Source organism: Triticum aestivum, chromosome 5D, assembly GCF_018294505.1.
Source record: "Triticum aestivum cultivar Chinese Spring chromosome 5D, IWGSC CS RefSeq v2.1, whole genome shotgun sequence".
Lineage (NCBI taxonomy): Eukaryota > Viridiplantae > Streptophyta > Magnoliopsida > Poales > Poaceae > Triticum > Triticum aestivum.
In genome coordinates this window covers 453,061,457-453,076,297 of record NC_057808.1, presented here as the reverse complement: position 1 = coordinate 453,076,297, position 14,841 = coordinate 453,061,457, and the positions used below count along the sequence as shown (strand labels likewise).

Here is a 14,841-nt window from a genome sequence, read left to right as displayed (position 1 = left end):
CTGACTCATATATTGTACTTGCCCCCCCCCAAACAACTCTGGCGAGCTCCGCCACTGCGTGTGAGCCTTCTAAACCGGAAAGGAGGTAGACAGGTAGTAGATGTTGGAGACCACAAAAGGAGCACGATAATGGTTGCCAACGTGCAAGACAAATCACTGCAAGGGCGTATGCTACCACGCCTACGTGCTTACTTAGCAAATGGCTTGCCTTTTCACTCACTTCCCGGCCTTGTGATCACGCCTTTTCTTTTTACAAATATGCAAAAACTTTGTGTATGTTGCCATTGATAGAAAGAGTTCAAGTACATTATAATTGCAAAGTGAAGCCCAACGAAGTGAGTTTACTGAAAGGAACAAGATCCTTACTTGGAGTGGAAAGTCCATCAAACAAAAATAATGATTGCATGCAATCCTTCCTTGTCCACCCAACCCGATCAAAAAATACCCAACCTTGAAACCGTTTGTGCCATACATGCGACACTATCCATTGTCCATGATAGGATTGTGATGTCGCGGCTGTGGAGCGCAGGGCACATCACTCGTCAATGTATATATGGTTGATCTATTGATGTGTTTTCATCGTTCAGATCCGTTGTCGTGATAAGTGGAGAAACAATGTTTTTTTCACTCATATAGACGTACAAACCCGGAGTCCGTGATGCGGACATGCGACATATGGTCATAACATAAAACCAGGTGCACTTTAGCGATATGTAAGTCGCCTGATTTGATGCTAGGTGAGGTTGTTGTTGTGTCGAGAGACGGTAATGGGAAGTTTATTACAGCTGCCGATGAAAGAGTTGAGGCGTGTTATGATGCATTCATGTCGGAGGCTCTTGGAGGTTTGGTTTGAATCTAGCTCGCGCGATTGGCTACAATAAAATTGAGATCAATTCGATAATACAGATGTGATCACAACCATGCATTAGGGGAACTCTTCATCTCACGCAAGTGCGACTTTTAATGATTGTTATTTCATGTCTTTATACTTTATATCCATGTAATCTATGAGCATTGCTTTAGGGAGTCCAATCATGTTGCACATGAGTTGGCTAGATGGGCTAGATTTTCTCCTCCTAGCCTTTGGGTAGATTCAACTCCTAAGGACTTGGTTCCTCTTATAAAAATGTGAGTGTGGTTGAGAAAATGAGGAGTGAAGTTTAAAAAAACAATCACCTGAACACTGATTTTGGGTTCGTCGGCTTTTTGGCCATTAATTTTTTGCTTTGAGATTTGTGTTCCCTTTTTTCATGCTCTTCTTTCTTTGAGTTCTTTTCGACTGTGTTTTTTCGACTAACTATAGATTTGGGTTAATCAAATCCTTAATGGGCTAAAGCCCATTATGTGAGATCCAGGCGTCCCCTCTTTCCCTTCATTTTTTCCATTTTTTGTTTTATGTGTTTTGCTTTTGCTTCTCTTTATTAGTTTTTTCTTTTATTTTGTGGGTTTTTTTAGATGTTGGGTGAGTGTAAATGTATACACACAAATACTATAAAATATATGCAAAAAATGCAATATTATATGATTATTCTTTGCATAGTACAAACAAGTGCAATTTCAGTGCAAAGTTGAGTGCAACTTTTTTTATTTTTTTGTGTAATACCAATGCCACTAATTTATTGTTCCTTATAAAACTTCATTGTTCGGATTTTTCAGTCATTATTTTCTTTTATTTCTTCTTTAAGGTAATATCAGTGCCACTAATTCATTTTTCTGAGGAAACTTCATTTTTGCAAAAAAAGTCACTATTATATGCTTATTCTTGCATATTAAAAAAACTTAATTTTGGTGTATATTGTGTGCAAACTTTGTCATTATTTGCTTTAGATTTTGTTTCTTTTTAAAGGGTAACACCAATGCCACTAATTCTTCTTCATTAGAAAACCTCATTATTTTGATTTTGTTTTATTGTTTATTTCATTTTATTTCATCTTAAAGGGTAATACAAAGGTCACTAATTAGTTCCTTCTTAGGAAACTTACTTTCTTTGTGAAAACTCCACTATTCATGCTTATTCTTGCATACTGAAAAAAGCGTGATTTATGTGTAAATTGTGGACTTTGTTCTTTATTTGCTTTAATATTTTTCATTTCCTTCTTGTAATGCCAATGCAACTAGTTCATTCCTTCTTAGGAAGCTTCATTGCTTTGATTTTGTTTCATTTTTCATTTAATTTTATTTCTTCTTCAAGGGAAATACCAATGTCACTAATTCAATCCTTCTTAGGATTCTTTTTTTGCGAAATTCAACTATTATATGCTTATTCTTGCATATATAAAATACATTTTTTTATATAGTGTGTGCTGTTTTTTCATTGTTTGTTTTTATTTTCTTTATTCTTAAATGGTAATACTAATACCACTAATTCATTCTTTCTTAAAAAAACTTCGTTATTTTGATTTTGCTTTAGTTTTCATTTTAGTTTATTGGAAAACATCATTATTTTTTATTTTGAGTAGCACAGACGCCATGGGTTAAGTACCGATGCCACTAATTTATTATTTTTAGAAAAATTATTTTTGCAGTAATTTCACTATTATATGTTTATTTTTGCATATTATGAAAAAACACAATTTTCCGTGTAAATTGTGTGCATATTTTATTATTATTTGTTTTAGTTCTTTTCATTTTCTTACCAATGTTAGTAATGCATTCTTCGTTATAAAATTTGTTTTTGTTAGTTTTTAGTATATTAGTATAGGGGGAATGAGAAGGCTAGAGAAACTTCAAATTTGTATGTTCTATTATGTTACACATAGTTGCATTATATTTTTTATTTTTAAATTTGTATTTGTTTAATTTAGGTTAATCCACTCCCATGATTCATTTTGAAATTTGTTCTTCTTTGTTGGTTGCCACTTCTCACTGAATGCCCAGAAGCAACGATGACATGTGAAAATATGTATCAAGTAGTGGAGCTTTTGACATGCATGTAGTACATAAGTAAGACAACTCATAACCCTAGGCCATGCACATAGTCTAAATTGGCATGTCTTCATTGTTATCTCGTTCTTTCGTCCTTCCGCTAGTACTTTGTACGATCAACCAGACTGATCTTTTGACATTGAATGTTGGGTGCGTGCATAATGTCGCTTAGTACGTAGGACTGGTAGGTAACATGAATTCGGATGCGAGTGCCAACTAAAGGAGCTACACAAGGGCCAATATGTTTTTTCTTTACGGTCTGGTTGCTCCACTGTGTTTTGCATAACTCGATTGTGTGAGTACGGACAATTGTTTTGTTAAACTTAGCAAACTCCAGCTTGGCATCTTTGACAAATAAGCTGTTGTAAGTTACTGGCCAACACAGAGGCCTCACGACTCTCACCTACTATGAGATGTTCCTTGCTGTCTGATGAGGTTGATTTCGGTCAAATGAGCACACTAGCCCGTCGGATGTCTCTGCTGCCTTTCACCACGGGGTTTATTTTCGAAGTGTATGACTGGTGGGCTCGTCAGTCCTCCCGAATGGCTGGGTGAGAATTATTGGGTGACCGACCTTTCTGCGTGCCGTCCCCCGCGTCACACTGCCTAACTTAGCGAGTCCTTTTCTTAGAGCCGCCACACCTCCTCTCCTTGGGCGTCATCTTTTCCCCCGGCAAGGGCTGCCTCCTCCTGTCTCAGGACGCCGTTTCCTCCCCTAGTCGGCGCCGCATCCTCTTCCTTTGTTCCACTCCCGGGATGCCAGATCCACAACCTCGTACAATATAAGGTCACTCTACTTCGACAATTCACATACCACAAATGGTAAAATGGTGAACAAACCATCATCTAGTTATACTAAATATTTTTATCTTTTATAGATCATTTTTTCACAAAATATTAACTTTGTTTTTTGATGATACATGCATTAACTCGCAATTCTATTATAAGATAACCACAACCAACATTGAAAACTCGAAGTGTGCTACTATATCCAAATGTTCGTGCTTTCAAATAGGAAGTGTATAAGTATAGTGTTATTAGTCATGGGGGTTATGTTATTTTTCTCAAAAGTAGTTAGATATATCCTAGGTACTCAAAATCCAATCTAAATCAAAATCCGAGCAAAGAAGATAGCCATATTCGTCTACAGAATAATGTGTGACATTTAGATGTCCTATAGTGTCTTTATATATATTTGCTCCAATTTAAGAATCTTGATATATGCACAAATGCAAGAAATACCCTAATAGAGGTTCTAGAGCAGGATTTATAGATTAGTTGTAACCAATAGAAAATTCTAGAGTATATGTGTCAACCAGTGGGTTCTTTCTGATTTCCATCCTTGCCCTTAGAAGTTGGCACCGCTCTTTGCTTAATCCTTTTCGTTCACAAATCTTCCATCAATCTTGTCCTTGAAGGATTATAATCGGTGGCTTGTGCATATGTGTTTCGTAATGATCACATCAATTTTCCAGGGTCTCATTGGTCGTCCATGCATGGACATGTATATTGCTAGAATGCTCATATCAGCATTCCAGATATGATTATATGTTTGGAGTTCAATCCACTAAGGTGGACATGTGATACACATGACAGAAAATCACGCCCCCCCACCCTAGATTTGTATTTTTGAATTAAAAGGAAGAAATCCGTTGTCATGTCTCCCCTTTGACTTCTTGGTTGAAATCACCACAAGAGACAAGTTCAACCCACAATACGGCACATCGAATGTACTCCCTCCGTTCCAAATTACTCTTCGTGGTTTTAATTCAAATTTGAACTAAAACCACGACGAGTAATTTGGAACGGAGGGAGTAGCATACATGCCCACATCAAATGAGAACTTGTATAAACTCTTCGTTCGGTTTCGTATGCGCTTGGTAATCTCATATAGTTCGTGCCATTGTTCGTTTATAGACACTGAGAAAAAGGCCAAACATTGCAAATTCCATAAAAACAAGGTTTACAAAAAATCCCAACGCTGTAGTACCTAACATCAGGCCTGGCACGAATCTCGGCGCCGCTGGCCGGGTCAAAAGTCAAACCCAGCACCAGCAGCATCCGATCCTCACCCAACCCAACCCACCCCTCCCTACATAGCAACCGGCCTCACACTTTCCCCTTTGGCGCGTTTCCCCCACCTCGCCTCTCCTCCCTCCCTCCCGTGCTCCCACCAAATCCCCCCAATTCCAACCCACCGATGGCGACCAGGTGCGCCGCCGCGGCCGATCTGCCCGCCGGCCGCCCCCGCAAGCGGGCCCGGCACGGCTGGGACGTCGCGCCAGCGACCAAGGTAAACAGACGCCCCCATTTTCCCCTATATGCTCTGCTCTGCTCTGACCCGATCCGCGGATTCGGGGCGCGATTCGACGGAATTCGTCCGCGGTTTCGTTAGCCCTAGCATGATCAGGGCCTTTTGTGTCTGTTCCGAGGTGTAGCATGAGCTAGATGAGGCGCGGTCCGTGTAGATCTGGCGCAAATCCAGCGTTTAGAGTGTCGTGTGCCTGATGCTAGACCTGCTCAGGCTGAGATTGATTGATTGAACTGCAGATACCGTTGGCTCTGCGATTGTGTAGAGCTGTTACAGCCAACATGCGGCCAGCGTCGGTTAAATTAGGATGCTGGACCAAATTGCCCCTGTAAATTCTTGTGTCCGTGGTTCTCTCTCAGGCCTTGTTTACTTGAGTTAGAGTGCCTCAATATCGTACAACTTTCAGCTTATCATGATGTTGTTGAGTTTAGTACAATTCATGTTTAACTTGATGCACCTATGTTCACTGCCTAAAATACATGTGAAATACTTGGGTGGATCTACATTATTATTGTCTAACATACCTCGCTTCATCTAGTGAGAACTATGGATGGCGTTTTCAGAATATTCGGCACTGTATTAGTGGCTCAAATTTACACGTACGAATAGCGTGTAGCATACTAAGTGGTATTTTCTTTTGTTAATATGAGTGCTTTCAGGTAAGCTATTTTTGCATGATTCTATTAGTGCTATATAGGTTTATTACTGTGATGCTAATGTCCGATTCTGTGCTTTGTTTATTCTGTGTTCCACTTCATAACATTAACATCAGATGGGTATTATATTTTCTTTTCTGCATGAAAAATATGAGTGATCGATGTGTGTAGGCTCAGATAACATTTTGTGGGCAAGAAGTTGGCGATATGACCACCATGGTATTGCCGTCACATCCTCCGGACTATACTTGCTTCTCTCTGCTCTCAAAGGGTGTTGCTCGAAATGCTTCCCCTCCTCGGAGAGAAGACGATAAAGATGGCCATTATGTATTTGCTGTTGGAGAGAATTTGACCTCTCGCTGTAATTACACTTGACCATCATTATTTGAGTATAATGACTGTTTGTGACCCTTAGCATGCAGGAAACTTCTTTTTCCATTTCCCTTTTTCCTTTTTAATAAAAAAATGTTTTAGCATTGGTTAAACTGCACTACAGAAAACTAGAGATATATCTGTATGTTGAATTTGTTCATTCTGCAGACATACGGTACCTGCTTATGTTCCTTGGTTACTCATGTACTGTTCTGTCAACAAGTACCTTTAAATCCATGATTTAACTTCTTTTACAATTTCTTTTGATATAGTTAGTTTCACATTAACTCAAATTTGTTTTCAATCTTCGAATTTTCAAATAGTTTTTGGATTTCCCTTTTTCTTGTGTAGGGTTTTTACATTTGACTTTATTTCCTTGGTTTCGGGTGGTTTGAAGTCTACAAGGTTTTCCATGCTGGCCTATTTTGTAGCTGCACCAGATGATGTTACTGTTATGTCTTAGTGTTAACACAAACATGTCTTTTTGAAAAGTGCATGCTAGTTATCTCTGTTTGCACAAATTGTCTTAAATTATTGAGCTCCTTAGAAGGCTCTGTTCTCATACCCCTTCTCACTATTTTTGCAGATAAAATATACAGAAAGATGGGCGAAGGTTAGTATTTTCTTATGGTCACGAGTATAGATTTGTGAAATCTTAAATTAATGAATTTGTGACACCAATGTTGCTCAGATCCACCTGATATTGTCTAGCAACTAACTTCCATTTTATATCTACAATAATATTGGAATATCTTTGTCTGTTTAGGTACTTTTGGTCAGGTACTGGAATGTTGGGACAGAGAAAGAAAAGAAATGGTAGCTATTAAAATTGTTCGTGCTGTAAACAAATACAGTGACGCAGCAATGATAGAGATTGATGTGCTGCAGAAGCTCGCAAGAAATGACGCCACAGGAAAACAGTAAGTTATACATCTAACTCTCCTACCTCCACAAGGAAGCTAAATAAATAAGTACGGGATGGACTAAATTGTGTATTTATTTTTCGCATCATGTTGCTAAAGAAATAAGTTACATACTCGTGAGTGTTTTTGCAGCTGTGTGCAAATACGGAACTGGTTTGACTATCGTAACCATATTTGTATTGTAAGTATATATGCTTGATTCATAGAATTTCCCCAACTTGTCTGTTAGACTTGGGGTCCAGTTAGTCAATAAATTTCAATGACTCAACAGGTATGCGAGAAGCTTGGCCCAAGCTTGTACGACTTTCTGCGGAAAACAGCCTACCGCCCATTTCCAATCGACCTAGTTCGTGAGCTTGGAGAGCAACTTTTGGAATCTGTCGCATGTGTGTAGAGACAGTACCTTTGCAAACCTCATATATTTTGTACTTGCTTTGTTTTCTATTAAGATTCTCTATTTGTTTGCTTTTCTTTTTCTCTGTGCGCTTATTCTTCTATAACATATCTTGGACTGGGTTCTTTCTGTCATTTTCGGAAAAAAATGAGTAGAAGTTTCTGCATACATTTTTCTCTTCTCTTTTATTCCTGATTTTTAGGCTATCTGCTTTTGTGTGTATTTGGGTGCTCATAATTTGGTTCATGTGCTTCTGTGTCATGTATCTTGATATTTATCTTATCTCATTGCAGTTATGCATGCCCTGAAGTTAATTCATACTGATCTAAAACCAGAGAACATTCTCCTTGTTTCTTCAGAAGATGCTAAGTTAGCTGAAAACAAGGTATGTATTACCATTGCATAACATCGAATAACTGTTAAGTTGCAGGATTTTTTTTTCCTTAAAATTTGCACCATGTTCAAAGCAGATAAAAGTCATGTTCAGTATAGTTCTGTTTTAGATACAACACGCTGCATTATTTTTCCTAATTGTATACATGTTTAAAATCTAGGATGGATCATTCTCAAAGAAGGTGCCAAAATCAAGTGCGATCAAGTTAATCGACTTTGGTAGCACAGCATATGATCATCAAGACTGTAGCTACATTGTCTCTACTAGGCACTACCGTGCTCCTGAGGTTATTTTGGGTATGAATTTGGACATGACTGGCTATTGGGTGCACATACTTCTGATTGTTTTATTAAATACTGGAACTGACTTTCCCTGGTCTTGTATTAGGGCACGGGTGGAGCTACCCATGTGATATATGGAGCATTGGTTGTATACTCGTTGAGCTTTGCTCGGTATGTGATTGTATATCTTGTCCGTCTTTGTCTTGGGAAAGGTTCATGTGCATGTATGATTGAACTGGCCTCTATGTATTACAGGGTGAGACATTATTCCAGACCCATGAAAACTTGGAGCACTTGGCGATGATGGAGAGGGTTCTAGGTCCTCTCCCACGGCACATGCTGGAAAGAGCCGAGTATGTTTATTAATCATCCACTACCTGTGTTATTGCCACTATTAGGATCTAATGCCACCTATGTGATTAGTTTTGATGGTTGACCTTTTTGCCTTGTGTAAATTCAGCCACCATGCGCAGAAGTACATCAGAAGAGGAAGGTTGAACTGGCCAGAAGGTGCAACGACACGAGAGAGCATGAGAGCTGTTCTCAAGCTGCCTCGCCTCCAGGTACGCAAACAGGACGAGCTTTCCCTATTAGTTTCTGGGGCATTTCTATTTTTTCTCGCCCTGAAATCTAGTGCCAGTGGCTCTTAAGTTTCCTTGTTTGGATTCAAGATGTATTTGTGTTTCTCCACCGCAGTGACACGGTATTTGCTTAAGTTTGTTGGATTGTTTTATAACCACCTTCATCCAATCCTGCAATGCAGAACCTGGTGATGCAGCATGTGGATCACTCTGCTGGGGACCTGATCGGGCTGCTGCAGGGCCTCCTGGCATACGAGCCTTCGGCCAGGCTGACCGCTCAGGAAGCCCTGAGCCACCGCTTCTTCAGGAGGCACCGTGAAAGGCGGTCGCTATGACCAAGCAACAATGTCCGCGGCTGACCCAAACAAACACTGACAGAAACCTATGAGGATTTGCAGGCTTGCAGCAAGGAAATAACAAGCTTGAGAGTTGTATCTGAATCTCCCTGGATATAACAGGACAGGGAGCAGTAGCCATAGTTAAAAGTTCAGAAGAGGCTTCGTGTGTTGTGGCTTTATGTACTATAGTTGAAAGAGAATTCAAAAGTCTCACTGTCTTGTATTCAAACTCTGGTATGTTCCCTCGCAGTGGAAGCTGGGGCAAATTCGAACAAATCGTCGAAGCTGTGTATGTTTACGCCCCTAGAAATGGTATGGTAAAAGATCAAAGTTTGTGCTGAATACTATATCTTCTGGTGTTTTCTGTTTGAGATGAGAATCCTAAATCTTGCGGGTGATCTATGGACCAAATTCAAATGCGCTTTCACTATGTCTTAGATGCCATATTCAGATATTTTCTTTCGTTATCTTTAGTGATACCATGACTTTTTTGAGGTTGTTAAGAACCAGGTTTAGTCACGGAAGCCATTCAACGTAATGCATATTTACTACTCCCTTATATTAGTAAACATTCTTATATTAGTTTACAGAAGGAGTACTTACTGTTTTTTGTATGGTCAGGGTTGTTTTGTATCCACAAAATAAACGAATGGTATTACCAGCCAGCCAAAAAGGGTCAAGATGGTTACCACTGGTAAACAATCACACTCAAGCTTAGTTGGATTGAATCCATGGATTTTTTAAGCGCTAGCTAGTTATTAGCATTGTTGCAAACTGTTCTGTGTAAAGGAGGCGTCCAGTAAAAGGCCAGCCAACTATACGACCCTGGTTGTCTCATGTCTTAAGGAACAGCACTTCATGTTTCTTTAAGTTTTAACTCTGCTTTACAAAGATTGACCCTGGTTGGTGAACACTGACCAATTATCATGTTTGCTATTTGTAGATGACGTGGGCTCTAGAATATGATCCTGGCATGTTGTCCACATATGAAAAGAGAGCGGGCCTGCAACTGATAGAAGTGCTCAAGGATATAAACCAAGTGTAAAATCAACCCGTCAGTTTGGCAAGTAGAGAGGACGAATTATGAAGAGCATAGCATAGGATCCCTTCCCTTGGACATATATATATTGAGATACATTTCCACTTTGCTAGAGAAAATTAAGATAAGGTGCATCCATTCAACAAGGAATTTGGAGGAATTCAAACGTATTTTGTCCCCGGACGCCTCGAGAAAGTTTGACAAGATACATCCTATGGGCTATGGGTAGAAAACAGGTGTCGACGAAAGGACAATGAAGACAAGAAGCATGAGCACTATAAGAAGGCCAGGTGCTCTCTCTCGACAAGTAAAGTATACGTTTTTTTTCTTTCACTTTTTGATTGATGGGAAGTAAAGTAAAAGATAGATGAGGAGGAGGAGGAGTTGGCGCCCACGAATTTCAGCCCAGTCGACAGACACAGATCAAAATGAAATCAATGGCAGGCACTTACTTGTTCGTGGGGTGGCCACTCACTCTCTACTACTTGCAACAACGCACATGTTGTAGAAACTATAAATAACGATAGATGCAACACCCAAGCAGTTTGTACACCAAGAGCGCCCGTGAATCACTCACTAGAGCTCAATGAATCCCATGGTGAAATGCTGCCTGCTCCTCCTCCTCTTCTTGGCGGTTCTCTTGCCCGAGGCGCGCGCGACTTCGTGCCACCCCGACGACCTACATGCGCTGCGGGGCTTCGCCGGGAACCTTAGCAGGGGGGCCGTTCTCCTTCGTGCCGCCTGGTCCGGCGACATGTGCTGCGGCTGGGATGGCGTGGGTTGTGACGGGACCGACGGCCGCGTCACGGCGTTGCGCCTCCCTGGGCGCGGCCTTGTGGGGCCCATCCCAGGAGCCTCCCTCGCGGGTCTCATGCGGCTGGAGGAACTCGACCTCGGCTACAACAGCTTGCACAACATCTCAGGGGCGCTCACCATGCTGCGTGGGTGCCAGAACCTTAGCACGCTGATTCTCACCAAGAATTTCGGTGGCGAGGAGCTACCCGGTGATGGCATTATTGCTGGGTTCAAGAGCCTCGTGGTGCTGGACCTTGGTGATTGTGCTCTCAAGGGCAGGGTTCCGGAATGGTTGTCTCAATGCAAGAACATGGAGGTCCTTGACTTGTCCCGCAACCAACTGGTCGGCACCATCCCGTCGTGGATTGGTAGGCTTGATCACCTTTGCTACTTGGATCTCTCCAACAATACATTGGTTGGCGAGGTACCCAAGAGTTCTAAGGGCCTCAACACCTCCGGGTGTTCACCAGGTATCAGTTTCACTAACATGTCATTGTATCTGAAGCGTAGTGGAACAAGCATACTTCGCCGACAACTTAAGCATGCCCCAAATGTCATAGCTGGGACCAACAACATTGTCAGATCTGGTAGCAACAACGTTGTGGCTGGGAATGACAACACTATCATATTTGGGAATAACAACGCCGTATCCGGGAGCTACCAGGTCGTATATGGTAATAACCATGTCGTAACTGGGGATAACCATGTCGTGTCTGGGAGCAACCATGCCGCGTCTGGGAGCCACCATGTCGTGATTGGGAAGCACAATATTGTGTCCGGGACCCACAATGACGTAGGTGGGAGCAAAAATATCGTATCTGGTAGCAACAATGTTGTATCTGGGAGCCACAATACCGTGTCTGGTAAGAACCATTTCGTGACTGGGCACAACAAAGTCGTAACCTGAGGTTAATGACTGTACGCATCAGAAGATGTACTCTTGGGTATGATAAAGAATAAATAAAGAGACTCTCATGTATTCAGGGCAAAACTGATGTATCAGGAGTTTTAATAGCTTGTATGACATATCCAAAACTTATGTATGTATGTATGTATGTATGTGGGTACGTAAAAGGAAAAGTAGATGTGTCCATTCCGTCTACATGCCCCTGAGTCATCTCGCAGGATACTTTGCTTACACATGTCCTCTTCCCTGGGTTATACTGTACTTTGCTACAAATCCATACCGGCTTATTAATTAGTAAGACGGCTTGGTAGAATTAGTTGGCTAGCTTAAGATGTCTTAAGAAGTGTCGGGAGGGAACCGAAGGGAGATGTAAATCTCAAGAGGAGGCCGTACGGCAAAATCCATCCTCCACGCCTTCATTCATTCACAGACGGGCCCAAGCAAACAATAGTAGTGATGGATGGATGGATGCCTTTTCTGACTGATCACTTTGAGATCATAGTTGAGGAGACTCAACACTGGCCCGGCCCGTGTTCATTTGTACTACTCCCTCCGTCCGAAAATACTTGTCAAAGAAATGGATGTATCTAGACATATTTTAGTTCTAGATACGTCCACTTTTATCCATTTCTGCGACAAGTAATTCCGGACGGAGGGAGTATTTGTTTACAAAAGAAAGCAAATGATCCAACTCCCTTCTTTATTGATGACGATGAACTATTTACACAAACCCAAAGGGCACTTGTGTACAGATGCCTTTTTGTTCTACATGAATAGGACTTTATTCTCAGATAGTTGACATATTTTTTGAAGGAAAGATAATTGACATATCGTTTACAAATAAATGAATAATTGAAAAACAAAGTCAGGGATCGAGCTCTCCCAAAAATCAGAGGATCTATTGGTATAAGAATAGCTGGCTAGAGCATCCACTACCGTGTTTGCTTCTAGATAGCAATGAGAGAAGGAAACTTTTGTAAAATCCAGCTTGAGAATATTGCACTCCGTGATAGTTGCAACCTCCAAACCATGGTAAGCCTCCTGATTCTGAATAGTCTCCATTACAAAGCTAGAGTCCGACTCAATCTGAACGGAACTGCAACCGATTCTAGCAGCCAAGTAAATATCGTGCTTAGCAGCAATGAGTTCAGCAGAGTCAATATTACTCACATTTGGCAAAACCCAAGAAGCTGCAGCAACAGTATGCCTGATAGTTTCTCGCAGCTCTAGCTCCCTCCATACCTCTTGTGCTCCACGACGGTTAAATAAATAAATAATGTTGGATGTCCTCCACCCCAGCCCAGCAAATGGGGCATTGCGGTCAACGTGGGATGTGCCGGTTAGCAAGAATACCATCGCAGGGTAAAAAAGCACCTCGCAGCACTTCCGAAAAGAAATGTTTGATCTTACCAGGCAGCCTCATATGGCCGCCCGAAGGTACAGATCAACATGCATATAAAAATACAGATATGCCGACAAATACAGTAAGTACTAGGGTAACGTACGAAGAGGGGCCACAGCTCTAGCCAGGTACAGGTACAGGTATCCTTGTCACAAGGGTGCACACGAAACTGACCACCCACCCGTTTCCCACCGCTGACGAAATAAATCCCGCACCGCGGCGGCCGGCGTTTCAATGCCCACGTGCGTCTGTTCCAACAGTCCAGCTCGTGAGAAGTAAATTTGAGACAAATAATTAGAGTTTAAAAAAAAGATATATCTGAATGTTTCGGGCATCTAAGATGCTCGACTCTTGTGTAGGTGCTTGCAAAATTTCTTGGCGATATGAGTTTGGAGGGGCTCAGAAAGAAAGTAGGAGTTTGGCATTTTTTTTTGCAGCTTTGGACATTTTGGAGTTCCGATTTTGTTTTGTTACCAAGCTCCTCCCATGAAAATTTGCACGCGCCTAGAAGAGTCGAGCGTGTTTGAAGTACAAACATTTCAGATTTTTAAAATTTTTTTTTATTATTTTATCTGAATTTACTATTTACCCCCTTTTTTCTGCGGGGGGAAATTTACTCTACCCTGGAATAGATGAGTTGAGGATCAGCTCTGAGTTTTCGATCGCATTTCCTTTTGACGAGCTTGTGTCAATCCCTCATGTCCCTTTTACTTGGATTTCCATCTGCCCTACAACAAGCGCCTAATAGGTAGTCACCATTTTCGTGGTAGCTCATCAACGGAAGTAGAATAGCAGCGAAAAAAAAGAGGAGTCGAATAGCGCCTAATTAGCTGTGTAGATTTAAGAAGTTAGATTGGCTACGAAATCAAACAGGGTGTTTGGTCTAGTGGTATGATTCTCGCTTCGGGTGCGAGAGGTCCCGAGTTCGATTCTCGGAACACCCCTATTTTTTTTAGCCGTCGTGTTGGCCCAACTAAATTTGACCGAGTGCAGCAGCGACTAGAGATCGTGTCAACTCTAGTTGTGGTAACAAGGAATGGCTGACCTTAATTCCTATGGATCAATAAAATATTTTCTCAATACTACCACAAAAGGTACAATGGTGATCCATGCACTTTAGGTCATCAATGACAATGAGCCATCTCAGGTCCGCCTTTGTGATTAGTTTTAACTGTTAACCTTTTTGCCTTATGTAAATCCAGCTACCAATCATAACCAAAATGATCAATTCTCACGTAGCCATCTCAAGAACCACAAACATGCATGATTGACCAATGCAATGAATCATGTGTATTGCTTGCTCAAGAGACAGTATACATCAGGTACGGTTTCTCCAACCCTTTGGATTGGCCATGAAGGATTGCAAGTCTGCATTGTGTGGGGTGATGCCCCAACTAACACTTCATCATTGGTAACTAGATCTCGTTTCTAGCGGCGAGTGATTATTGCGGTCTTCAAAGCCTGGTTTGGTGAGGATGTTTGCAGCTGTCTCTTTCCCTTACAACTGGTTCTGTCCATTTTTC

At 41.3% G+C, this 14,841-nt stretch overlaps 2 protein-coding genes and 1 non-coding gene across 5 annotated transcripts; all 3 read left to right on the top strand.

Moving 5' to 3' along the window:
• Positions 1 to 5,013: 5,013 nt before the first annotated feature.
• Positions 5,014 to 9,522, top strand: LOC123122677 (serine/threonine-protein kinase AFC1). Of its 3 annotated transcripts, XM_044542988.1 has the most exons (12): positions 5,014 to 5,218; positions 6,064 to 6,253; positions 6,851 to 6,877; positions 7,031 to 7,184; positions 7,320 to 7,368; positions 7,459 to 7,573; positions 7,875 to 7,966; positions 8,136 to 8,271; positions 8,363 to 8,427; positions 8,512 to 8,609; positions 8,717 to 8,819; positions 9,020 to 9,522. In XM_044542988.1, the coding sequence occupies exons 1-12, from the start codon at positions 5,126 to 5,128 to the stop codon at positions 9,170 to 9,172; spliced, it is 1,275 nt and encodes a 424-aa protein (XP_044398923.1). In that variant the 5' UTR covers positions 5,014 to 5,125; the 3' UTR covers positions 9,173 to 9,522. The 3 variants fall into 3 exon arrangements, with proteins under 3 accessions (XP_044398923.1, XP_044398925.1, XP_044398924.1); XM_044542990.1 differs by lacking the exon at positions 6,064 to 6,253 and having other exon boundaries at positions 5,029 to 5,218; XM_044542989.1 differs by lacking the exons at positions 6,064 to 6,253; positions 7,320 to 7,368; positions 7,459 to 7,573 and having other exon boundaries at positions 5,064 to 5,218.
• A 1,245-nt stretch (positions 9,523 to 10,767) lies between these two features.
• Positions 10,768 to 12,089, top strand: LOC123122676 (phytosulfokine receptor 2). Its single transcript, XM_044542987.1, has one exon. It carries the CDS (start codon positions 10,801 to 10,803, stop codon positions 11,914 to 11,916), a length of 1,116 nt encoding a protein of 371 aa, XP_044398922.1. The 5' UTR covers positions 10,768 to 10,800; the 3' UTR covers positions 11,917 to 12,089.
• A 2,101-nt stretch (positions 12,090 to 14,190) lies between these two features.
• Positions 14,191 to 14,262, top strand: TRNAP-CGG (transfer RNA proline (anticodon CGG)). The gene has a single exon. It is a non-coding gene; the product is annotated as a tRNA-Pro (tRNA).
• The last annotated feature ends 579 nt before the right edge of the window (positions 14,263 to 14,841 follow it).